The 24,579-nt window shown below is 40.3% G+C and overlaps 1 protein-coding gene and 1 long non-coding RNA gene across 2 annotated transcripts in view; both read right to left on the reverse strand.

Annotated features, from left to right (window-relative positions):
* Window positions 1-3,522: 3,522 nt before the first annotated feature.
* LOC111656885 (multiple epidermal growth factor-like domains protein 11) overlaps window positions 3,523-24,579 on the reverse strand; it is a 131,677-nt gene continuing 110,620 nt past the window's right edge. Inside the window, exons 16-23 of the mRNA XM_087174690.1 lie at window positions 22,030-22,164; window positions 15,689-15,817; window positions 15,221-15,349; window positions 13,261-13,389; window positions 11,867-11,995; window positions 10,521-10,823; window positions 6,582-6,830; window positions 3,523-5,771 (exon numbers count right to left, since the gene is read on the reverse strand). Coding sequence (XP_087030816.1) covers window positions 5,566-5,771; window positions 6,582-6,830; window positions 10,521-10,823; window positions 11,867-11,995; window positions 13,261-13,389; window positions 15,221-15,349; window positions 15,689-15,817; window positions 22,030-22,164 — 1,409 coding nt within the window. The 3' untranslated portion in view covers window positions 3,523-5,565. The remainder of the gene's footprint in view (window positions 5,772-6,581; window positions 6,831-10,520; window positions 10,824-11,866; window positions 11,996-13,260; window positions 13,390-15,220; window positions 15,350-15,688; window positions 15,818-22,029; window positions 22,165-24,579) is intronic.
* On the reverse strand, window positions 8,626-10,142 carry LOC147818983 (uncharacterized). Its single transcript, XR_015437417.1, has 3 exons — window positions 9,839-10,142; window positions 9,602-9,671; window positions 8,626-9,483 (listed from the first exon to the last, which is right to left on the reverse strand). It is a non-coding gene; the product is annotated as an uncharacterized LOC147818983 (long non-coding RNA).

Genomic DNA, 24,579 nt, shown 5'->3' on the forward strand with positions numbered 1-24,579 from the left:
AACCCCCTCCTCCCCCCACCCCAACCCTAGGTAAATATATCCCAGTATAAGAAGTCACCGCGTGGGGTGGCCCCCCAAGCAGAGCCCCTCTGTCTTTAGGTTTCGGCAGGACAGCAGGCAGCAAGCATTTCATATCACTTTAGATTTCATTACTGTAGATGCGCTGACATGTCACAAAAATGTCTTAATATATGAATGTGATTTTGTTTTCTTCTCTTTTCTTCATACTTTGTGCCCCTGTTGATTTCTCCATTTTTTTTTATGATCTCTCTCTGTCTTGTATCATATATCTACTACTAGGTATATATGAATTTAAAGCACATGTTGCTCTGAAGTGTATTCCTGTATACAAGCTTCTCCTCTGTCATTTTAGGCTCCTCTCGCCCCGCCCCCCCCCCGTCCTCTTTAGTGCAATGTACTGTTTTGGAAACCATGTGGATGTATGGAGCACAGTGTAGACACGTGTGCTCCGGTAGTGTCATGCCATTTTGATCTGATTGCTGTGAATATGACGCTAGTGAAACGTAGAATATTTTGCATTTGCCGAGCTTCAGTTTGCGCTGTGGAAAGGTCCGGGTGTGAGTTAGCATGTCGCGCACAGCCTCATACGTGTCGTCGTTCTCGTCGTCGTCACCCCGTTCACAGCGGGGTGGCAGGGTCGGACCAGTTTTTTTGCATGTCCTCTAAAAGATGGCGCTCTGCTGTTGCTGCATGTTCTTATCGGGTGAGAGACTCAATCTGGACTCTTTGTGGAACACTATCATTGCCTTGAGGGTGAGTAATTTTAGGCTGTCACCACGAAAGCTGAACACAACTCCTGTACATTCAGATGTTCATGTTGTCCTACTCCAAGTCTCAGTGAGGCGTCATACGCAGACAGTCATGCTCATGCTGGGAAGGATGCTCTGATTGAAGACGCGCTTGTCCATCAGGCTTTCCTGCTCCAACATCAGGAAAACAGGATGCATCCTTTTTTTTGACATTTGACTACAACTATGCAGAAACTAGCACATGGCTGTTTTTTTTTTCTTAGTGCACTTCTATAGCAAATGAAGGAATTAAAAAAAAAAACAGCAAAAGTATTCTCGTATGACATTCCTATGATACTCAATAATATTATAATCAAAAATATCCTGTAGTTGAGCAGATTATGCTTTGCATGTAACCACAGAAGTGTAGTTAGAATGCACTGAGAAAGTAGGAAATGGAAAATGTCACTAGGTTGAACTTCATGAGCATAAACCTGTCAAAACCTTGCACTGATCTAGTAAACATGCTTTCTTGTGTAGGAGTAGATTATTACTGCACATGGAGAATCTGGACCTCTTGTGTCACATTAGCTGTACCGTTTTTGTTTTTTTTTTAAAAAAGACGGTGCCACTGTTCAAAAACCAAAACATAAACGTTTAGCACTGCGGAATAAAGGCTGAGTCTCAAAAGTGTTTCCTTAAATCCTCAGGACTCATAACAAGGCAGAGAAGGTTTGGTGAAGGAATCAAGGAAACACCTGAGAGATTCAGCCACATCCTTGCTAACTCCTGGTCACAGTGCCTCCTTCACCACACGTACCTGTCCCAAAACGCCTCTCCATTCACCTGCCAACACCTCACCGTCATGTCCGCCTCTTCCTTGACCAGTAACCTGGCTTTGTCTGTCCCCTCAAGGAGACAGACAGCTGTGTTGTCCCTGTCACATAAAGCCTATGTACACCGAGCTGCCTCTGACTTCAACACAATGCATGGCTTTCTGTACGACTGCAACTCCGTGTCGTATCGCCTTATGTAGCTAACATTGTCATTACTGTCCATGAACTCTGCTGAGGGTTAGGCTTGGCTCGCTGGATGACATGCTAGACAAGCTAATTGTTAGTTGTGTCCAGTCCTGTCTGTTAATGGACACCTGCCTCGCTAACAACCTACTAGCTAAAACTCCCGAGAGTGTGTTCTGTTGAATTCCCAGGTTTTTAGCCGTGTCAGTGTGTGGTGGCGTTAGCAGACATATACATTGCCTGAACTTGGTGTGTGTGTGTGTGTGTGTGTAGAGGCAGAGGGTAGATCAGTAGCTCTGGAGTGTGTGTGAGCCTGGACGGCAGTGCCAATGGCGTTTCCTCGAACAGACGGCGCCGCCAGCCGAGCCCCTCCAGACTCACTAGCTGGCAATCTGTGGACGAAGTGATTCCTTTATTCTGAAAATCTGATTTCTGATCCCGTCTCATGTACCTCCATTGTTCTGTGTTTTTTTTAAAAGTGTGTTTTGATTTCTTTTTTTTTCTTCTTTTTTTTTACTATATTGAATTCTATAACTGACTGTAATTCCAGTGTAAACATGTAAGAGTGAAATGATGTCATTTCAATGAATTTGGAGGGTTAAATGTGAGGGGGGGTCATAATGAATGGTTTTGTGTTTTGTACAGATTGATAAATTGTACAATTGTGTCTATATCTTAAGTTATCAGTTCATCTTAATAAAGCGCACCAGTCATAAACCTTTATATGAGCTTGTATTTTACTTGAGATATTGTTACAATATCCAATTAACATTTCATAGGCCCCATAGTTTGATACAAAGTTTCTACAAAAGAGAGTTAACTATAAACTCTGAGGAAGGTTCCCATAAAGGACTGTGTAATGTGGCAGCAATTATGGGGAAAATGGTGTTAAATTACCATACATTTTAATTAGCTATTTAATTTAAAAATTTGTCTTTTTTTCTTGTGACAGATGTAAGTCTGACCACTCAGTAACTGAATTCAGCATTGTTTTCATTAAATGCAAGGGAGACTGAAAAGTAATCAAGTAGTAATGAAATGTAACAAGTTACATTACTTTGAATTAATTATATTATTTATTACATTTTAAGCAGGATAATTAGTAGAGTTCTTCTGATAACGAAATATCAAAAATGTCTCATACTGCCTGAAATACTGGATGAGGTATTGACAAGTCTATGCACTGATCCAATACCATGCAATTGATTAGTAAACTTTATACTTTCACAATTGGATAAAACTGCAGCTTTCCTGGCCAGTAGCCTACACAGAAAGTTGTGGCAGGTACTGTTTTAGAGCAGCGAAGTAGAATTATCAAATAGTGTTAGTCATTAGCAAAACATGTTAAACTTTAAAGTCCTACCAGTAAAGAGTCGCCATGTACAGTTTATAAGGCTTTAACTTGGAGGGGGGAGTACTAGTGTTAGAAAGAGTAGGAAGTGTTTTTTATTCCTGACAGGCTGACAATCAAATTAGATGATAAAGGATGTTTTACGAAGGGTTTAATCTGAACCACGCCGTACAACAATGACACCAATCATCACATCACAGAGGGTTAGTAGTTTACAGATGTTAACTATCGGATCGGTACTTGGTATCGACTTATACACAAGTTCAGGAAGTTCAGAATCAGTATCAGGAAGGAAAAACTGGTATCGGAACATCATTTCAGAAGTAACCTTCCCAAAACTGGTTATTACTATTATTATTTATCATAAACATACGCTGCGTAACAGAACGGCACCCCACTCCCCTGAGCTATGACAACTTTATTGAGTTTAGGGCTGGAAACAAAAAAACAACAAAAAAAAACAATACAAGAAGCAGCACATGATACAGCTACTGAAACTACTGTTTGGACCAAAGATGAAGAAAAGACACACGGGAAAGATAGAGTCAGAGCAAATGGAACAAAAGTCTGGAGTCAAACGTGGGAAAACAGTGCTGCACCCATCTGATTGTCAACATGTCCTGTTATTGCTGTTTGCCAGGAAAATAATGGTCAATACAAAACGCACCTCCTGTGAGGAAAATGAAGCATATTTCATACATTATAACTGTGTATCATAATTTATGGACGAAATCGTTGCGACAAGATTAAATACATCTTCGTTGTTTGGGAATAAAAATCCAGTGGATCTGTAGATTTGTGGAGGAAGTTGAAATCTTTGACTTTTAATAGGAAGTGCTTCCACTCTTGACCTTGCTGCAACAGTTACATCAACACATTTCCATGTTGACACAGTTAGATGACAATAATCAATCGCCACTAAAAGACATTAGAAGGGTATTCCTGGCTAACTATAATATATTGAATAATCTTTGGCATGCATGTGTATTAAGCTCGACACAACAAAGGAAAATCACAATAATAATCACTAGTGTACAGTAAGTGTACAACCAATACACCACTTTGTCTACAGTACATACAAAAAGATAACTTTTCAGAGAGAAAATATGGATCCTCGGCAGGATCTTTGAATATGTAAACAGGAAATAAGAAACGATGTGTAAAAATACCAGAAATATACAGGTTGTGTAAATCTGACCAGACTGCAGTTAGTGTGCATTTCTTTATATCCTTCTCTCAGTCCAGAATATTGGAGTAATGAACACCCTTTGTCAGCACTGTGAGCCATGATACCTGTACGACGCTCCTTCACTGTAAATGCTTGGCAGGTCCAGTCAATCCAGGTGTAACACCACAGAATGTAAATAAAGATGGATGTAGCCTCTGTGACGTCACCCTGAGCAGGTGTGGGAGTGGGCTGCTCCGCCGTCGCCATCTTGGCAGGGCCTGACTCAACCTAACTCTCGGCTAATCCAAAAATGGGCAAAGTGGAGGGGCGTGTGTGGAGCTGAGACTTCGGTGCTTGTTGGTTTGTGGCAAGCATACGCTCACCCACCTGTCACTCAAAGTTCTGCATAATTGAGGGCGTGGCTGCTTTAAGTCTTAATAAAATTTAAATGTGTGAGTTGTATAAAACGTCACCTCCCGTACAGTTGTCATGAAGGAGGAAATTAGCTATAAAGACCAAAACTGGTTTCTCTACCATGCTGTAGACACGTTTATTTCTGCTGCAAAGTTTGACAGTATGGGGATTGAGCCAGCCTCAAGTGGACATTCAAGGAATTGCAGTTGTTAGCACTTCTGTGTTGGCTTCATTTTTCGACATCAGATGTTGCCGCTTGTGTAACCCCAGCCTCAGTCTAGTGTTTGGCACGCAGACACATTTACTGTTCAGTTCAACTCCAGTTTTAAGAAATAGTCCCAACCAGATGAATTTACACAAGTGACTGTTTTTCATTTCCGTCGTCTGACAGAGGACGTGTCAAAACGACAGATCAGCATACCTGGAAAAAAGGTAGACCTGTGTATGTACGTAGTATATTCCCTCTGATGACGCATTTGTTGATGAGGGGGAATTTACAATACAACACAAATATGAAGCTTTGACTGGCACGACAGCTCAAACAGTTTGGATATAATACAGTGATAAAATATCAAACAGCAGTGCGACAGTCTGGGCACTGCAGGGGGGGAGAGACCCACCCTTCTCTCTCGCTCTCTCACACACACACACACACACACACACACACACACACACACACACACACACACACACATAAATAAATAAATAAATAATTGTTAGTCCCAACAAAACATGTCTTCCTAATGTTCATCTGCACGCACCAATCACAGATCTTTTCCTGTTATTCCCCAGTTCACAGTTTCCTGGTTCTGGGTGATCTGGGAGCACTGGTCCAGTCTGGGTACTATGGTGGTGGTGGGGGGTCTACAGTAAAGAGCTGGTGGGGCTGCCGGGCAGCGGGGGGCTGTGGCTGTGCAGGGTGAGGCTGTGGCTGTGAGAGGGGCTAGGGCGGACAGGCAGAAGGTCGTAGTGGCTGGGGATGTGGCTGTTCCTGGGCAGGTCGTATGGGTTCTGAGGGTAACTGGGAACCACCACACCCCCAGCTCCCTGGACGATACTGATGGTTGGCTCTGAGAGAGGGAGAGAGAGGGGGAGAGAGAGAGGGAAAGTGAGAGAGAGGGGGAGAGAGACGAGGAAGTGGTGCTGAAATGATTAGTGGATTCATCAGTTTGTCTTTTTATCTGGTTCCAGCTCAAGATCTGTTCATTTTTTTCAGTTGTATATATATGTGGCCAGACAAAACAAATAACCTGAAGATGCCATCTTGGACTAGTGCTAGTTTTTAACTATCTTCAGATACTTAAATTACTCATTTAATTAATCAAATCTGCTATATATAGGTGTTTTCAGATGTTTTGAAGATGTGGAACTTTTTACTCATAGGACTCAAACACATCATGAATGGAATAATAAACTCAAAGTGAAACTGTTTAAAAAGACAGATACATCGTGTAGTCAAGGTTTTATTGTATCAGTGTTTGAGCTTTAAACTGAAATGTTTTGCCATGTTTTCCTGAGGCTATAAATACTGTGTAAATACTGTACAGCAGTGGTGCACGCTACATACTTCCTTCTTGAAAAATAAACATTTAAATGTTTAATTGTGTAAAAGGTGTGTGTCTGTTTTTTTCCCAACGTAAAACAGATGACAGTGAAAGTGAGAAACAACAATAAACCAGCGAAGACAACTTAAAGGAGTAGTTTGGGAAATGCGCATCTTGCTGACTTGAGCAGATTGAAACCACTCATGTTAATGCTCAACATCTCCTGCTGTACGGCTTCATATGATCGTGAGAGTGGCATTAATCTTCCCCTCTAAGCACATTTCTCAAAACCTTAAACTATTCCTTTAAACCTCGCTCCCCTCTCCTCAAACGTACCCATGTCGTAGACGTTCTTGGCGGGTGCCGTGGTGGTAGTGGTGGTGCTGATGATGGCGGCAGAGCAGCAGTGTGTCATGTGTTCATGGTGAGCCGGCGATTTCATCTCCACGTAGCTGCTCTCCGAGTGTTTACACAGACCCGGGGGGTCGTTGATGGTGGCGTACGGGTTTTCACTGTTGAGGGAGCAGGTGCTGGACAAGGAGCCCTTCATATAGTCTAAGGAGAGAACGTACACATCGATCGTTTAACACTGTGTGGTGAGAAATAAAGATCTGTGACTCGTGGGAGTTCTAACTCTTCACAAGAAATTACGAAGATGAAATTTGCTGGGGACCCCCAGGAACCCCCTCAAGGACCCCTGGTGGTGCCCGGACCCCAGTTTGAGAACCTCTATGTCAGACAAAGAAACCACTTTGAAAGACAAAGCAGCTTTTCTGTTTCCTGATGAACCATTTTCACATTTCAACATTTCCTGCAAAATATGAAATAGGCTCCCTGGTTATTACAATCATTACCATAGTAACCAGCTGCATTTCTGATCAGATTTATCGTTGTTCAGCAATAAGATGTCATGTGAGAAACTTCCAGCTGTTGTGGCTTTGAAATACATTTCTATATATTATGTCTTTAAAGGATAAGGTTGGTAATATTCTATATAAAGAAAGCAACAACATGTTAGTCTGTCTCAAACTTTCTGACTGCCCTCCTCTGTCTGTGACACTCAACTCCAAGCTAAATGGTTCCTACTGAAGACATAAATCTTTAAAAGCACCTCACAAATATATAGTTTCATTTTAACTTCCTCAAACAGCTGCTCACTGTCATTTTTATCAAACAAAAAGGAGGAAATAGTGGATTTGTTGAGGACTACTTTCAGCGGCGGATTAATCCACATTTGGTGATCTGGTGAGTATTTGGGGCAGCAGGACGGTGTGTGTGTGTGTATGACCGATTCAAAATAAACTGGTGTGTGTGTCACCCAGTGCAATAGTGATTCACTGATGTATTCTTAATATATTTTTTTTCATTAGGTTTGAATAAAATAAAATAAAATCTGAAAATAGAATATCACCAGACTTATCCTTTAAAAAACAAACATGTTAGAATAAACAAAGCATCACTGGATGACAGAGGTTACTTTGCAAGGCCAACATCAACTTTCCATAGCAGTTCAGGTAAAAAAAAAAAAAAAACAGACAATCAGTGAAGCTGCAGTTGAAGGAAATACACATTAAGTGACAGGAAAACACACACAGCATTCAGTTATTGTGCAGGAGAGAATCTCCCGGGGGGCGGGGGGAGGTGTGTGGGGGGTGTTCAGGAGTGATGATGGGTCAAAACAGCAGAGAGGGAAACACACACAGGAGAGGAGGTGGATTCATCCTGCAGAGACACAAACACACCTGTAAGCACAGGCTGGTACATAATAACAAGATCAAATCAATAGCAAATCACATTTTATGTCGACAGGGTAACGTAGCGTTCAGGTACAGGACCGCAGAGGCCTGAGGTTTTCATGCTGCACCTTTTTTTCTGTATAATAATATCTCATCCACATGTGCAATTTTCTTCTTGTAAACATCTCCCTGCGGGCACAGAAATGCGTTTCTTCTTCTTTCATTTTCGTGTTGATGATTGTTTTGCATCAACACAAAACAGTAACATGGCTCCTCCTCAGTCCATTTATTATCTCCTTTCCCCCTCACTCCCCCCTTACCAAGTAGCTTTCAGGCTTTTAAAATCATCTTATTCCACCCTGGCTGCCTGTGTTACATATTATCATATATCATCTTGTTGCAGCTCTGACGTTTACGCTGAGTGAAATATTAAAGACTCCATGTTTTAAATGGCTGCTTGTTTCCATTAAACGAAAATACTCTAGTCGTTTTAGACAGATATTTGGAAACTTTGTGAAGAATCTTAAATTAAGCTTCATTGTCAATTGAGCACAGGAATACTGGATTTTTATGGTAGATATCAGTACTTGAAAGTATTGATAACAATACAAATAACAATACACAGCCAATAGTAATATATTATATATATTATATTTACATAAACACATCATAACATACAGTATCTCTGTACTGATGTTTCTTGTTATCATATATACAAGTGCCGATAAATCTTATAATGGCCCAGATGATTTATCAATTTAGCTCTAATGTCTAGAAGGCATGTCTATAATGTCTGGATATTGAAGTTTTTTCCTGCCTTATGTTCAAATTATTCAACAATAAGAAAATACTTATTATCCTGCATCTCCCCGTTTTTCTATATAAACCCTTCAAGATGGAATTTAGCAAAATGTCATCCATTAATTTCTAATTATTTTCTCTCTTTCCAATTTTATTTTCTAGTCTTCCCTCCCTCATATTTGATCATATATATGTTCCAATCAAATATAATTTAATTAAAAAAAAATCATCAAATTAGATACTAAGTCCTACATTTGACAGTTTTACTAGATTTTCTGTTTTAAGCAAAACTAGTGAAGCTGCCTTCTGTGGTCTAAAACATGTAGCTTACGACAGGTGTAGTAAGGTCTGCTATAGGTGCACAGTCAGTCGGCTAAGAAAGTTGATAACTGAGCAGAGGCAGAAGAAAAACACGTCTTCATATCCAATTATAACTACATGTGGTGTCATTCCGTTTTGTTACACGTCTCATGAGGCATGCAGCGATCTGCATCAAGTCTGACTTCCAACACAGGGAAATGAAACATGAAGCTGAGGTTCAAAATGCAAGAGAGAGGCAGTCACTGGCTGAGGGAACTGTTTCGAGCAAGAGGATTGGCTGGGGAGTCAGAGGTGATGAGGTCACACAGGTCCACCTCACACAGTACCTCTGTAGCGCGGCTCCAGGTGGTAGCTGTACCGCCGATCGATGCAGTAAACACCTGCAGAGACAGAAGGAGTAGATTACCTTAATCAGCTTTGAGACTGTGAAAATGTTAACTGCTCCATGTGAACATAGCCAGAGGAAAGAGGGCAGGAGATGTAGAGACTTAGACTGACCTAGCTCACTGAGGTTACAGTAGGCACCCCACTCTGGAGCACTGTTCCTGTGTCGCTTCTTTGTCTTCATCTGGAAAACACACAGAGACCGCTGACACACCAGGAAACACACACAGAAAAACATTCTTAAAGAAACACAAATGCTTCCTATGTTCCTAAATCTGTAACTGACATCACATCAGCAAACTACAGCTGGTCGTTTCTCTCAAGTCCAAGCCGAAAAGCTCTTCCACCCACCTTGTTGGAGCCCCTCTTGTCTGGCTTGGCGTAGTGTGCGGCGTAGGTGCAGGGCCCCAGAGTGCGGTAGCTCGGGTTGGAGAAGCAGCGGCCTACAGAGCTGTTACTGGGAGAGGAATCTGCAGAGGAAAGCAGGCCTGTGCACTGTAGCCCTGCTGTCACCACAGGACATCAGCACAGACACTCATATCCTACCATCTACACATCACCATAACACACACGTGTGTGCACCCACACAATCATTGACAGTGACACTGTCGTCCAAAGCTGCTGATTAAAGTGAGGGAACTCCAGCTAGAACCAAGAGGAGGAACTTCAGTTACATTCACAGTGTAGATCAGATCGGAAATATTGGCTGAGACAATTTCTGATAATCGATTAATCGTTTAGATCATTTATTCAACAAAATGTTGCCTTTTCCAGCTTCTTTGTCTGTTTTATATCACTGATAATAGAAAATTGAATATCTGGGTTTTGGACTGACAATTAATTTAAAGATTTGTCATGTTTTTAGAGCCTTTTTTTTGGTAGTTTAATTTTTTTTTTTGCATTTTGCCTTCATTCCGCAGCAGATGTGTGTAGAGGTCATTTTTCACAATTTTCTGCCATTGTAGAGACTAAACGATTTATTGAAAAAATATAATAATAATCACCAGTGCAGCCCAGGTTTAGGTTGTTCAATCTGCCTGGATGTTTAAAGAAGAAGGAAAAAAAGGTAAAAGGAAAACACCCGCAGGTAAGGACGTCTTACCTGAGAGGGAGTAGTCGGTGGAGTTGATGTGCAGGGCGGGTGTGTAGGTGACGTTCGGCACGTGGTGGCCCTTCTCTCTCTGCCGATAGCGGAACCAGACCACAAGGCCGAGCATGGCCATGATGAGCAGCAGCAGGAAGATGATCCCCAGCACGGCACCAGCAGATTGCCGCTCCGACGCCAGCGCCGGGCTGATCTTGGTGTAAGGGTTCAATTCCTCCATCATCAGAGCCGCTGAGGAAAACGGGGACAGTCAAAACACACCGATAACACCTGCAGCTATAGCTTACATCAATCACTCATTTTGTTTGTAAATGAAAGTTTCAAAATAAAAGTCCTCCCATGTCTTGTCTTTTTTTGCTGTTGGATCTTAATTGAGCTTAAATGCTATCATATTTGTGACCTGTTTCTCTTTGTTGATGTATTTCATCTGGCTGAGATAGACTGTCAGACTGCGGGATACAAAAGTCAGAAATTTTCAAAGCCTGTATTTAGTGGCTTTAAATAATATCTTATCATTAATTGCAGCACTTCCGATCTTCACATGAATGTTTTTCAAGATTTTAGAGCTCTGTTAGCTGCTTTGAAAACATGTCAAAATGCTGATTTTGTATAGATGGAATATGCAGCTAACTCACACCTGTGCAAAAGTGTTTGTAATTTTTTAATTACTTCTGATTTTAAGACTCAAATGAGCAATAACTGATTGTTTTGGCCAAATAACCAAATATCGGTAGTGAACCCAAGAGGAACATACAGAATTCCAGCAATTACAAGGCAACATCATCCTGATGAATCTAATCCCAGTCTTCACTCTCTTCCAGCTGTTTTTGGTCTCCACCAGCTCCTGAGGGAAACATCTGGCTCTTTAGCTGCTAAATGCTCCACTATTTTAACCAGCTGCTCTCTAACTGTGTCTGTCAGCTGTTTGCTGCTGAGCAGGTAGTGGACATTGCTAAAAAGCCGTTACATTTTCTATAGATTATAGAGGATCTTTCACTTATACATAGACACAAACAAGAGAAAAAGTTTAATAAGTTCACACAAACTGCAAAATGACGATCAAATACCAGCCATTTTAGTCCATTACACCCTCTTTGCACCTTCATCTTATAGAAACACTTTCATCATGTTATGAACATTTTTGTACAAGTCTCCTTTTTAATCTTTATAAAATGTATACATGTTTCCTCTACCACCTTATGTTTTATGATTCTTCTGAACCCACATCTAAAGAAGTGTGTAATCCAGCTCTGTGCAGACCCATTAGCTCTCACCCTGGTCACAGCGGATGCCTTTGAAGCCGATGCTGCAGTAGCAGGTTCCTGTCACGTAGTCACAGGTGGCGTTGTTCATACACTCACACAGCTGCTGGCAGCCGTAGCCAAACGTTCCTGCAGGACACTCTGCACACGGGAGAGGAAGGTTAATGCATCTTCAACTCTGACAGGTGCAAACACAAACATCACAGTTATCATGTGAAAACTCATAACTAGGATTATGTGCAGATGTTTGAAGTTCTGAAGTGTTGCTTTGTGGGTTAAATTTCAGTTTATGTTCATGAGAATGTTGAGATGTGTGTAAAATGGCTATCACAATAATGGTAAATATTTATACAGCCTGACGAGGATCCAACAGCAGCTCAAAGTTTTGACAACTTTACATATAAAACCTGCTTCTTTAGCTTTTGACTGGAATCTTTTATGGCCATTAATTCATTTTAATGTTATTACTCTTTTCTTCTTTTAAAGACTAATTATTTTATTATTGGCTTTTATCCATTTCAGTGTGTTTATTATATTTTCATGATTTCTATTTTTCGTGTGCATCCATCTCCAGTTGTTTGTTCTGTCTTGTCAGTCGCCTGTAAATCACTTAAACTAACCTGTATGAAGATGCTATAAAGATAGATTGATTGTATTTAGCTGCTGTATTTGTGATTATTTGTTTCAACAACACACTTTTGGAGTTACTTTTTATGTATGGTGTATATACTGTGCACTACTTCTGTTCTTTTTAATGTATATGATCGATCGCCTATAAAAACAATTAATAGTTTATAGATAGATATAGAAAAAAAAAACAGAAATGTCTTTTTTGTCTTGTCCTGCAAATTAAATACCTGAAATACAACATACATGTATATATACATGTATAAAAATATTGCCATAAAGCATATATATATATATATATATATATATATATATATATATAACTGCTAAAAATGGTCTATATAAACAGTATATATAGTCTTATAGTCCATCTCTGTCAGTACTGTGCATCTGTTTTTGTGCCTCCTTTTCCCGCTGTGAGACTAACAGACTAACTCCACTGGTCTAACTTCACACCTTGCTGCAGTGATGTGCAGGTGTACACCAGGACACTGTGAGGTGACACCCAACTGAGCTGGTCAGAGGTGAACCAGACTCTTTCATTTTACAGTGTGCAATCTTTTAAACTGAGTCATGTTAGAAAATTTAACTAATGCTCATTGCATTTTGATATGGTAATATGCCAATTTCTATTATTCTGTGATATGATTCTGTTAAAGCTGTTGATGGGATTATTGCCAAGCTAAAAAACAAGGGTGCACTCTCCTCATCATGTGTCATCACTTGGCTGCAGAAGCTGCGTACTTGCTGTTGTACAACACAAACACGAACACACTCACTGAGTTCGCAGCTCTGTCCTATGAAGCCTGTCCTGCATGAACACTGTCCGGTGATATGGTCACAGTCCGCCCCGTTCTGACAGCGACACACCTCAGCACACTGGGAGCCGTAGAAGCCTGTGGGACAGCCTGGAGAGGAAGACACACTGTACATCCTTACACTGTCTGCATCATGTTTTCAGTGTCTAAACGAGGACAAATTCAACTTCTCCTTTCTCCAGACTCAGTATCTGAGAGATGATCCACCAATCTGGAGCTGTGTTTGGAAGCAGTTTTTCTGGGATTGGCTAATCCGTTCTGTCACAGTGGGGACAACGTGGATCATCTCTGGAGGTTGAAGTGAACCCAGTTTGCAACTCAGGAGGTTTAAACCACTGCCCAGAGAACCTGAACTCTCTCTGGACTAGTTAGCTGTCTTTTCTCCTTCTTGTTTCAGCAACATTTTTAAGAGCCACTCTGACAAGTCGAGAAACATAATGTTCACACATGTTGTAAACAAACCCAGACGTGTACTTTAATTATATGGAAGAGAAAATACGCTAACTTCAAAATTATTTCCACTGTTTCAGAATGGATTTCTGGGTCAGTTTCGACACCTTATATTTAGCAAATATCACATTTTTTACTGCTCATTAAAAAGTCTTAAGTGCACATTCATCTTAGTTTTATATTGTCAGATAGGTTGAGATGATATGGATAAACTGGGTATTGGTTACAGTCTCTGTCTCTGTCTGACTGCTTGATTTGCTGCATGTTTAGAGTCTTTGTTAGATAATGTTAGACTGTTTTAGTGATGTCATCTTGTCATAAATGTCAGGAACTAACATATCACCAAAACTGATGAGAATGATGGTCATAATTCTGGAAATAAAATCCTGACTGTTAGAAAAAAAAGTTGATAATCTGATTTAAAGATTCACTGCAACACGAGATTAATTCTGCTTTCAGCTATGTGGTGTAACGCCACATTACAGCTGGGTGTGCTCACAAACATCACACCTGACCAGCTGTGACGATAGCTGTGGTCCAAAGATTTCTACCACGAGGTCGGTTTGGACGAGTTCAGTTAATTTTGTGCTTTGAAAGTTGTTAATTGAACTTTGGTGATGAGACGGAGGCGCTCAGTCTGCATCTGGCGTGTTTCGTTTGTGGTGTGAAATCAAAACACCACAACATTACACTGTCACCCACATCATTTTAGAACAGTGGATGTGTGATGATTTTAACACAGATTCAATTCATCTGCTGTTTGTGATTGAGGTAACACAGTGATTTACACATCTGTATAAGCAAAGTGTAACCTATATTGATAGAATATCACTATGTAACACGTGTGTGTGATGAAAAGAGGAATGTTGCTCGTGTCCCACTGCATCTATTTTAACGGTTTCCTGTGAAAAGCGAGTGAAACAAATATTACCGCAGAAAAAGCTTCTTTTTCTCTTTGTCACCATCTATTACATTTAAGCTTCTGTTGCAGTCTCAGCTAATGATGCTCAGTTGGTGAGCTCTGTGTGACACTAGAGAGCATAAAGTAAACACATCAGGTTCACATCAGATGAGACAGAGAATAACAGCAATCAAAACAATGGATTATCTAACTTCCTGATCACTCCCCTTTAAAGTCAGTGTGGACATGAACCAGACCAGAACTAAAAGGAAACCAGACATTAATAAATACAATTTTTAAAATATGACTTTAGGATAGCATTTGCTTCTTGAAATGAGGATCTATACAAGGAAACCCAGAAGCTGTGATAGTCAAATGGTGCCAGGTCACAAAGGAAAGGAGGAAAGAATATTTTCAGGGATGTAGTTTTAGTATCTGCCACCAGATGGAAGTGTAGGTATGAAGTATTCAAAGCAGGCGACCTCTGTCAATCCACTGCAAAAAGTGAGACTTCATCGCAACTGTGTGTGTGTGTGTGTGTGTGTGTGTGTGTGAGAGAGAGAGACCTACGTTGAGTACAGTAGAGTCCTGTCCATCCAGGGCTGCAGTTACACTCTCCGTCTGTGGCGCTGCACTGGGCCCCATTGTGACAATTACATGTGTGGATGCAATCTGGGCCCCATGAGCCCTGAGGACATGCTGTCAATAACACACACACACGCACACACAGTTAGACAAAGATGAACAAATGCATACATATGCACAATCTCTTTTCGAACACACTAATGCGTCATCGGCCTGAGGAGTGGATGTGACAGAGCTCTGGACAGTCTGCGGCTTCATTAACTGCACAACTGATTGAGTGATTGTTGTAGCTCTGTTCAGTGTAAGATGGATAATCAATGTCAGAACCAATGGAGTAATTGCTTTAGATTTTTTTTTCTTCCTATTGTCTCTGACTGCTTGATAAGAGCTAAGGGGAGAACACAGAGAGCGAGTGTGTGAAAGAGAAAGGAGAGATTATTTGTTGCGGCTCACGTTTGGAGCAGTCCTCGCCGATCCAGCCGGGGTAGCACTGACAGGAGCCGTCGATGGGATTACAAGTGCCATTGTTTGTGCACAGACACGTCTCAGCGCAGGCCTTACCGTATTTTCCACTGGGACACACTGTGGGAAGCGCACACACACACACACACACACACACACACACACACACACACACACACACACACACACACACACACACACACACACACACAGTCAGTTACCTAACATGACTTCTTTAAGTGATCAAATAAAAATATTGGGTCAAAACAATATTCTACACAGGATTAAATTCTGTTGGCACATAAAAACTAAACAACATGGCCACGATCTGACATCCAGGCAAGTACACAACATGACCAAGACCTTTCTTGCCAATAATTAACACATTAAGATCATTACCTTTGTTTTTATAAGTATTTTTGTCACATTCAACGAATGTCCGTGACTGGGTTCACACTCAGGATGCTGTGGCTCATGATCAGCACACCTTAACCCTTACATATTTTACAAAACACTAAAACATGAAAAAATATTATTTTTTAACTTAATTTCCATTTCTTTACAACTGTAATCACAGAGTGGGAAAGAGAAGAAGCAAATAAACTTTCTAACAAAAACCTTGAGCAAAAAAAAATAAACAGGCAAATACATTTGAAATAAAATAGTGTAAGGAGAACAGATTAACTGTATAAGAGGGAAAAATATGATTTAGGGATTATTCAAGTCTTTTGCAGGAAGCATAACTCATCTAAACTGAGCATAAGGATGATTCATCGACTGTGACCTTCTCATTCAGCGTAACATTCAAAACTAATGTTAATCACCATAATCTTCAATTATCTTTAATTTGATGAGCAATTAGTTACAATTTAACAGCATTTTCTTCTGCTTTGAAATATGCCCACCCTAACAGTCTGAAATTAATCATCACTGCTGAATGTCTCTAATTCAATAAACTCAGGCTGAGAAAACAGGTAGTCAGCAAGAAAAAAAAAAATCAGCTCAAACTTTGTCACCCGGAGAAACTAAAAGAGGGGGAAGAAGTTTGTTTTCCAGTTAATCATTTTAGGGAAATGCACATCCTGTTACTTAAGGATGTAATATTTCTTCTTTTTTTATATTCAGATTTCACCAAAATTAACAAAATAGAGACACAGAAACTGTAGTGTAGTAATATATATGTGCTCTGGGGTGCTTTGATTATTGCCAGTTAACATGAGATGGCATACTGCTACTTCTGCAAGTAAAACTTCAATGTAGTGTTCGGTTTTATCTGAATTTAAGTAAAAAAATTATTTATAAGACTTCATATACAAAATCTCCACAGTGTGATTCCCTGGACAGGAAGTGAGGCTGAACCATCATATTACATTTTAAATAGTGAAGGTTAGAAATATTATGAACTGGCATTTAACTTGACCTCATGACACCACACTTTAAAATGTTTGAGGAGTATTTTCATTGTATAATAATAACTGTGCACAGAGAGCGATACAGTGTGCAGCTTGTAGTCTTCATAAAACATTGCAGGCGTATCACAGTTTCATGTGCTATTTCTTCCTGATGTTAATGTTTGGATCAGATAAATGCACTCTACATATATATACATAAACTGTGTGGATATTTTTTTTTTTTTTTTTACAATAATCTTTTACAATAATTTGCATTTGGAAACCTTTTCCATATGTTACATAAAATGTATTGTCTTTAATAAGCTCAGCCTGTCTATACTTCTACTTACATTAGCCTGCACATTGTTACTCTAGAAGAATAAAACCCAGAAGGGGATTCTTTACTGTGAATATAGCCGCAATTAAGATCATTATGAATGCCTCAATGAAATCCCTCCACTTACGTAACAGCTAGCAATGTATGACTAGTGTCTGTAAAGCTGAGTTCAAAGTAACAGACTCATGGACATACGACTGAAACCAGGAGTGTTTAGCAAAAATAATTAGCAGGAGAGGGACTGGTCTGTTGCTCCCTGATGTTCTTCTCTAAACTTAGCACACATTTCTTTTTTTTCTCCACATTAAATGAGAGTTTGTGGTGAGGTCACTCCGTCCTTTGGTTGCGAATGAAACATCTCAACAACTACTGGACAAATTGTCATGAAACTCGGTTCCGACATTCATGATTCTCAGAGGATGAATCGTATCCAGCAGTTTAAGTCTTGACTCTGCAGGGTCAGTTTGGTGCTAACACAGCATACAAATATGCTAACACTAGTAAACAGTCATGCTAACACACTTAACATTAGCATGACATGAGTACTGTGCCGTATATCTGAGGGCATCAGGAGAGCTGAGTGCAGCTGAATGTGTCAGACAGCTGGAAATAGTAAAGCTTAGACCAGCGATTCACAAACTGGGGGTCAGGGCCCCCATAACAGGTCACAAGACGAATCTAAGGGGTAATGAGATGAGTAATAGGTTAAGACAGCAGGAAAAAAAAGTATTTGGTTAAAGTTAAAGTTATTATTGTCTCTGCTGACTTTCCTCCAGTCTGTTTTTTTTTTTTTGTGAATAATGAGATAATTTTACATATAAAAAAAAAACACAAGGAAAAAGAATCTTTCCGTGGTTGGTGACATTGTTTTGTCTTCAGGGTTCACAAGCTTGGAAAGCACCAGCTGATGAAAGTGGCCACAGTTTGAACTGCAGGTCAGGTTGCCACACAAAACAGCCCATACACCATTACAATTATCTAAGACAATTAAAAAACTCTCTATGGAATCAGTGTATGAGCCATTAGGTCAGTTAAACATTAACAAGTTTCACAGAGTCGTGTCAGTGAATTATGTTCATGCCATTCATGTGTGCAGCGAGGCGGCAGTGAGTAAGCTGGACAAAGATTTTCATGCTCATGTTCTCAGAGCCCTAAAACATTCATGCATATGTGCTTGGTGTGTGGCTTTCATTGAAATGAACACTTACACTGTAAATGTGTGAACTATTTTTAAATAAGCCTTTCAGGCTTCAGCCATGAATGAAGCAGCAGTGAGTGTGTGTACTTTTACATACACATTTACACTCTACTTCAAGGACCTGTCGTGTGTTTTTGTTCATCCAAGCCCGGTTTGAAAGTGACCATATTTTATTTTCAAGAGCAATTTCAACTGCGATATAAAAACTGTATATTTAAACAAAAAAATATTAAAATGATTAAATATTCATACAGAAGAGTAGTAGAATATATGGAACAAGCCAAAGCTTTGAAATTACATTCAAATTAAAGAAGCCTACACAGGACAATATATTACAGAGGAGATAAAAGTGCCTGTTAATAGCTACTTGGCAGCTAAAGCAGGCATTAAAAAGCTTTGCTGTTTTTGAAGATGAATTTGATTTTGCGTTTCATTTCCCAGCAGCCTTAGGAGTTAACAATTCAAAATTCAAATAAAGAATTTGATTGATTTTTTTTGTACACTTTTGTTTCGTCAAGATTTAAATAAAATACATGGCAGCTATGACAGTGTACATTCCTTCACAGCAGGGCATTCCTGTTGTGTAAATTTTACATCTTGGACCATTTCCACTTGAAGGAGGAATTTGATTTCTCCATTAGAGCGACGAAAACCTATTTTGTCTCAGTTAACAATTAACACACAATGAGTTGTTTTCTTCGGAGATGCAACAGACCCCTTAAGAGTTTACCAGTCAATACCATCATTAGCTTGTACAAAAGGGTATCCAACATGGAGAGAGCAGGGATGGAGCAGGATTGGCTCTTCAGGCGGTTAAAAGCCCCTGTACTGGACATCTGATTCATCAAGGTTCGTCCTGTTATCTATGGGCCTGCTCAAAGATGCAGTGGCCAGCAGAATGGCTAATGTGGGACGGGGCATAACTAAGGCCATCTTCATGTTTAATGATGATGAATATTTCACAGCACACTCCTCCACTGTCTCTATTTAAAATTCTACTTGGCAATGAATCAACGAACGAAGGCCAACTGCCTTCATAAGAGAATTAACACCTGTTTAACCTGCAGAGGAGCTAAACCATACTGAAATACCGATGTACAGGAGGAAAAGGTAATTCAAAAAGATAATTCAGAAGAAAATGAAGTGGGGGAAGTAAAAAGGAGCACAGACCAAGTTAATGGTTTAGACTTTTTTCATTACCGTCATTTCTGAAGAAAATGTAGACATTAAAGAGGTATAAAGGCCTTCACTTCTAACCTAAAGTTTATTAGAGAAAGGTTGTGTAAAGAGGTTCTCTCAAGAGGTTGATTGTGGTAGTTTAATTGTGTGCCAGCTGTGTTCCCAAATAAGCTGGCTGGTGGTTAGACAACAGAACTCCAATGAAAACTTAAGTGTAAATACGAGACAGTGATTACAAAATAACAAATATAATGTGAACAATACAAGTTTCATCGATCAGTTAAAAAACTGAACTCAAATACAAAGTGAAATTTGTTTCCGTGTGGAGCACATGCTCATTTACAGCATACAAAACAGAATATGTGTAGACAGGATAGGTGGCGTGCAGGCTCTGATCTCGTCGCTCCCTGCACCAGGTGATAACAGCGATTCTGCACATTCTTCGCATGGCACAGTGTGAGATGGAGCTAAAAATATCTCGGTCACAATCTGTGTCAGAGTGAACTGTATCAGTAAGGAGGCATGTCGGATTGTGAGATGTAGTGAAGACACGTCATCATCTCACACTATCCATCTGCACCAAGGCCGGTTTATGGATCATCAGAACTAGTCAGAGAGGTGCTATCAGAAATCAAAACCTGATCTGAACAGCCACACGTGAAGATGGACCAGTGAGCCTGCCATCGTAGAGAGAGTGGAGACTTCACATTGTTTAAACATGGACATTTACAGTCCGTCTCTCTGGAAGAGATTCAAGGAACTTTGCTCTTCACATGAAAAGTTAGAGAAATGGTTGCAGAACAAATCAAAAGAGAGCTAGACAGAGATAGAAGTTCCAGCCTTGGCCTTTTTCTTACCTCCACACAGCTGACCAGTCACAGCGTGAAGAAGGTCTGAATGTCTGAGTGTTACAGAAATGACTAGACACAGACTCCATTAATCCGAAAATTGGGAAAGTGTTGAAGCAATCCAACTGTCCGACAAGCCCTACTGATGGAGTGAAAAAGTCTACTTGGCTCTAACACTTTAAAAATTCAGCAAAACCAAAAAAAAGAAAAACCATAACTATAGCCATAACTCTGGCAATGATGTTATAAATCAGCAGTCATATCATGTCGTGCTCTAATTGGTTGGTTTGTGAATGTGGGCAGTAGCAGCTGTCACATTGTCAGATTTTGGTCCTAAATTTCTGACACTGTAGGTGGTGTGTGCATCAGGTTTGGAGTATATCCTGCCTCCTGGTGGATGATGGAGTGGAGATGGTGCTTATGAAATATCATATAAAGAGCAGGACTGGCAGCGAGTGTTTGCAGTGGTTACGGATTCGTTTTCAGGTGAGCAGTCAGTACCAGAGCAATGAGAGTTTCAAAACTCTGCTGCAAAGAGTACGCCAGATGGAAGTTGCAGGGAGTAGAACATGTTGTGTCAGCGTCTGTCTGAACTCACAGACGTTCACACTTTGTGTCTTGCAGATTAAAAAGGTCTGCAGTTGCATTATGACTCAAGTCCATCATGAAACAACAGTGGAAAACTTAAGCTTCTCTCTATAAGGAGGCTTAGCTGGTCGGTTCTGAACACCACAGAGTGATGTTGAAACTCGTGTCAGTCTGAAAACTGTAAAGTAGCAGGTTTTACTCAACATGGAAATACTGCATGATAGGTGCAATGGAGAGAGAGAGGGAGAGATTGTTTAAAGGGATATTCCACAGAATTTACACATGAAGATCAATGCGATTCGCAGGTGAAAACAGTTATGCTTTGTTGTTAGTCATAAGTGATGCGAACAGCTTAGTCTTGGAAACTGAGGGATATAAGTTTGAAAGACATAGTCCAGGCAGGAGGATCTAAAGACAGAAGTTGTTGGTTGTATTATGTAAAGTGTCAGACCCAAACAAGGGACTAAAAATCAGGATCTCTTCTTCTCTGCTGCTTCAGTTTTTTTTACCTGCCTCTCAAGTTTCTCAGCTGTCTGGTGCAAATGCTGTTTTTACTGACTGTATGTGTTCACCATGAAACCATCATTTCACTCTTTTCGTTTCTGCATACTCTAGTAGAGTATTGAAGGCTTTACTTTGAATTTTGCATGACGAGTGCAATATTTCTTCTTGTGGGGACAGAGCAATGCATGAAAACAAAACCCATCTGCCTCATACAAACAGTGTAAGAGGGTTGACATTGTTTTTTTTTTGGTTTTTTTTACAAAGGATTGTAGAAAGCTGCCACTGACCTTGGTTGCAGAGGGAGCCGAAGAAGCCAGAGAGACATTCACAGTGGCCGCTGACATGGTGGCACGCCCCGTCACTGTGGATACACTGAGGACACGATTGGCTGCAACGATGGCCATAGAAACCAGGCGAGCAGGCTGCAGAGGACACACACACACACACAGACACACACACACACACACACACAGACACACACTCCTGTTAGAGGGATGTGGGTGAGCAGTGCGTGTGTGTGTGACAGAGATAGAAGTCCATTTCAGAGTCTAAGGGAAACTTCTGATTAGTTCTGTGATTAGTTCTTTGATCATTTTAATAATAGATTTCATAGTCCACTTAGTCCCAATTTAAACTGACATACTTGAAAGCTTAATATAGGCTTTGTCAACCATATCTATATATTTGTGTGTGTGCAAGCTAATGTGTGTGCATGAAAGTGTCGTCCAGCCCATGATCTCCTCCCCTGGGTAAACCTATTGGCCGCATTAGATTTGCCTTATTTTCCTTCCAGCACAGATCCTCCCTTGTATGTCTTTCTGAGGCCTTTAATTTACTTTAATTTATGTTACTCTAAGTGGTAGACAAGCCTGTGCAGGCCGGTCCACCACTTCTCTCACGGTACAAGATTTTCCAACTTGAGATAATTGCTTAAACCGTGAGCCAAGAGCCCTTAAATGTATCATTGTGATGCAGGGAGAAGCAAAGTTTAAGTGATGTGTTATATTCCCATATCAACAACAATGTCAGGCTGACAGACACTCACACTCCTTTTATTCACACTGTAAGCAACATCAGCAAGAACCCTCCGACTTTATCTCAAGTAGGCTGTACAAGAGATGATTCACAACTTTCTCCTTCAATCAGATTTTAAAATGAATCCTTCTTACACCTCAATGGACAACACACACACACACACACACACACACACACACACACAGTACTCGCTGGGCTCTGAGTGGTGCTCGTGTCTGATTTTCAGGAGGAAAAAAAAAACACAAAGTGGAGATGAGAAATAAGCCATGCAGCGGAAGGATGCTTCACTTTATAACACCTTGGGTGTTTGTTCACAGTTTTCCAGGGGCAACGAGTCATACTATAATGAAGTGGACACTCCCCACTGCTTGGTGATTGGTGCAGTATCTGGGCAACATCAGTGTATTGTCAGAAATATCAGCTTTCAAAGTGTAGCGTTGTGAGACGAACAGAGATGACCAGCCAGAGGTGAGCTTTTAAAATACTTAATGATATCCATAGTTCAAGTTTTACATCAATTATTGATCATCAGCCATTTATAATATCACACCTCCACAGTTCTTTGTGCCCTATTCATTCAACCTTTATTTAAAACAGGGTTGCCCAACATGAGCAGTAACACAGTCATTTGCGTAGATGGGCACGCAGGGCGAAGATGGACCTAGCCTCAGTGACATCACCCATAGGTTTCTGAAGAACGGTTTGAAGCTCAGAGTGAGATGCTCCATCATCGCGATCTTGGCAGTGTCTGACTAACTCCCTGTTAATCCAAAAATCAATGAGCTTAAACACCAACAAAAATGGAACCACCTTGAACTTATTAACCAGCAGAATAAAGATAAAACAGTAAAATGACTATGTTAGAATCAGCAATACATACACACAACAAAAATGTGATTAAATGTGATTAAAATAAAACAAATCAGGGGATCCATCTTCAGATCCTCTACTGTATAGTCAGTCTATTCTGAGTCCTGAAACATTAATTTAATGTAATGTGTAGAAGAAACTGATGGGTGCTAACATTTAAATAACTACAGGTGATAATGCCTGTAGCTTCAAAGTTCACTCACTCAGCTATTCCCGAAGGTTAAGTGTAAAGTTTGAGCTCAGAATGTTTCTTTCAACAGTGTGTGTGTCCTCAAGGTCGAGAGTGAACCTCCACACTTATCTAGCAACCACAATTCCGAGCTACTTGAGTATATCATCCATTTTCATAGCTGTCCTTTTTTTCCCTCCATAATTCCAGGGGGGACATCATACATTTTACTCCACTATGTTCATTTGTTGGCTGTGACTTTTCGGGTTATTTTGCAGGTTAACATGTCACATTCAAAATGAGAGCTTAAAGGTGCCCTGTGGAGTTTCTGACCACCAGCAGCACTGCGGAGCAAGGCTTTAAGTGTGGGTCTTGGGTACATGTGCAGCTGATATAATGCACATCCCTGCCAGGGAGGTTTCACACTGCTCCACTGAAAAAAAACAAAACAAAAAACACACAGCAATGCCCCAGTAAAGACAGGAAAAGATAACACCTCAAGCTAGTAAACATGGATGTACAATGCAGGTTTCAAAAAGAAGCTTAGCAAATGTTTTATGAGAAAGGAAATGCATTAAACACACTTTTTAAGACCTCAAGGATACACACAGTGTGTTTTGTGTGAGAAACACACAATGTAAGCAGGGACTCTGTTTACAAGAATACTCCACAGGGTACCTTTAAATATCCACTGCTCACCTGGCTGTAAGCCTTTGGAAAAATAATCACATGTAAATACAAAAAAAAAAAAAAAAAAAAGCAA

The sequence above is a fragment of the Seriola lalandi genome, unplaced genomic scaffold (genome assembly GCF_002814215.2).
Source record: "Seriola lalandi dorsalis isolate HSWRI2012SDOR001 ecotype SW California unplaced genomic scaffold, Sedor1 jcf7180002054372, whole genome shotgun sequence".
Lineage (NCBI taxonomy): Eukaryota > Metazoa > Chordata > Actinopteri > Carangiformes > Carangidae > Seriola > Seriola lalandi.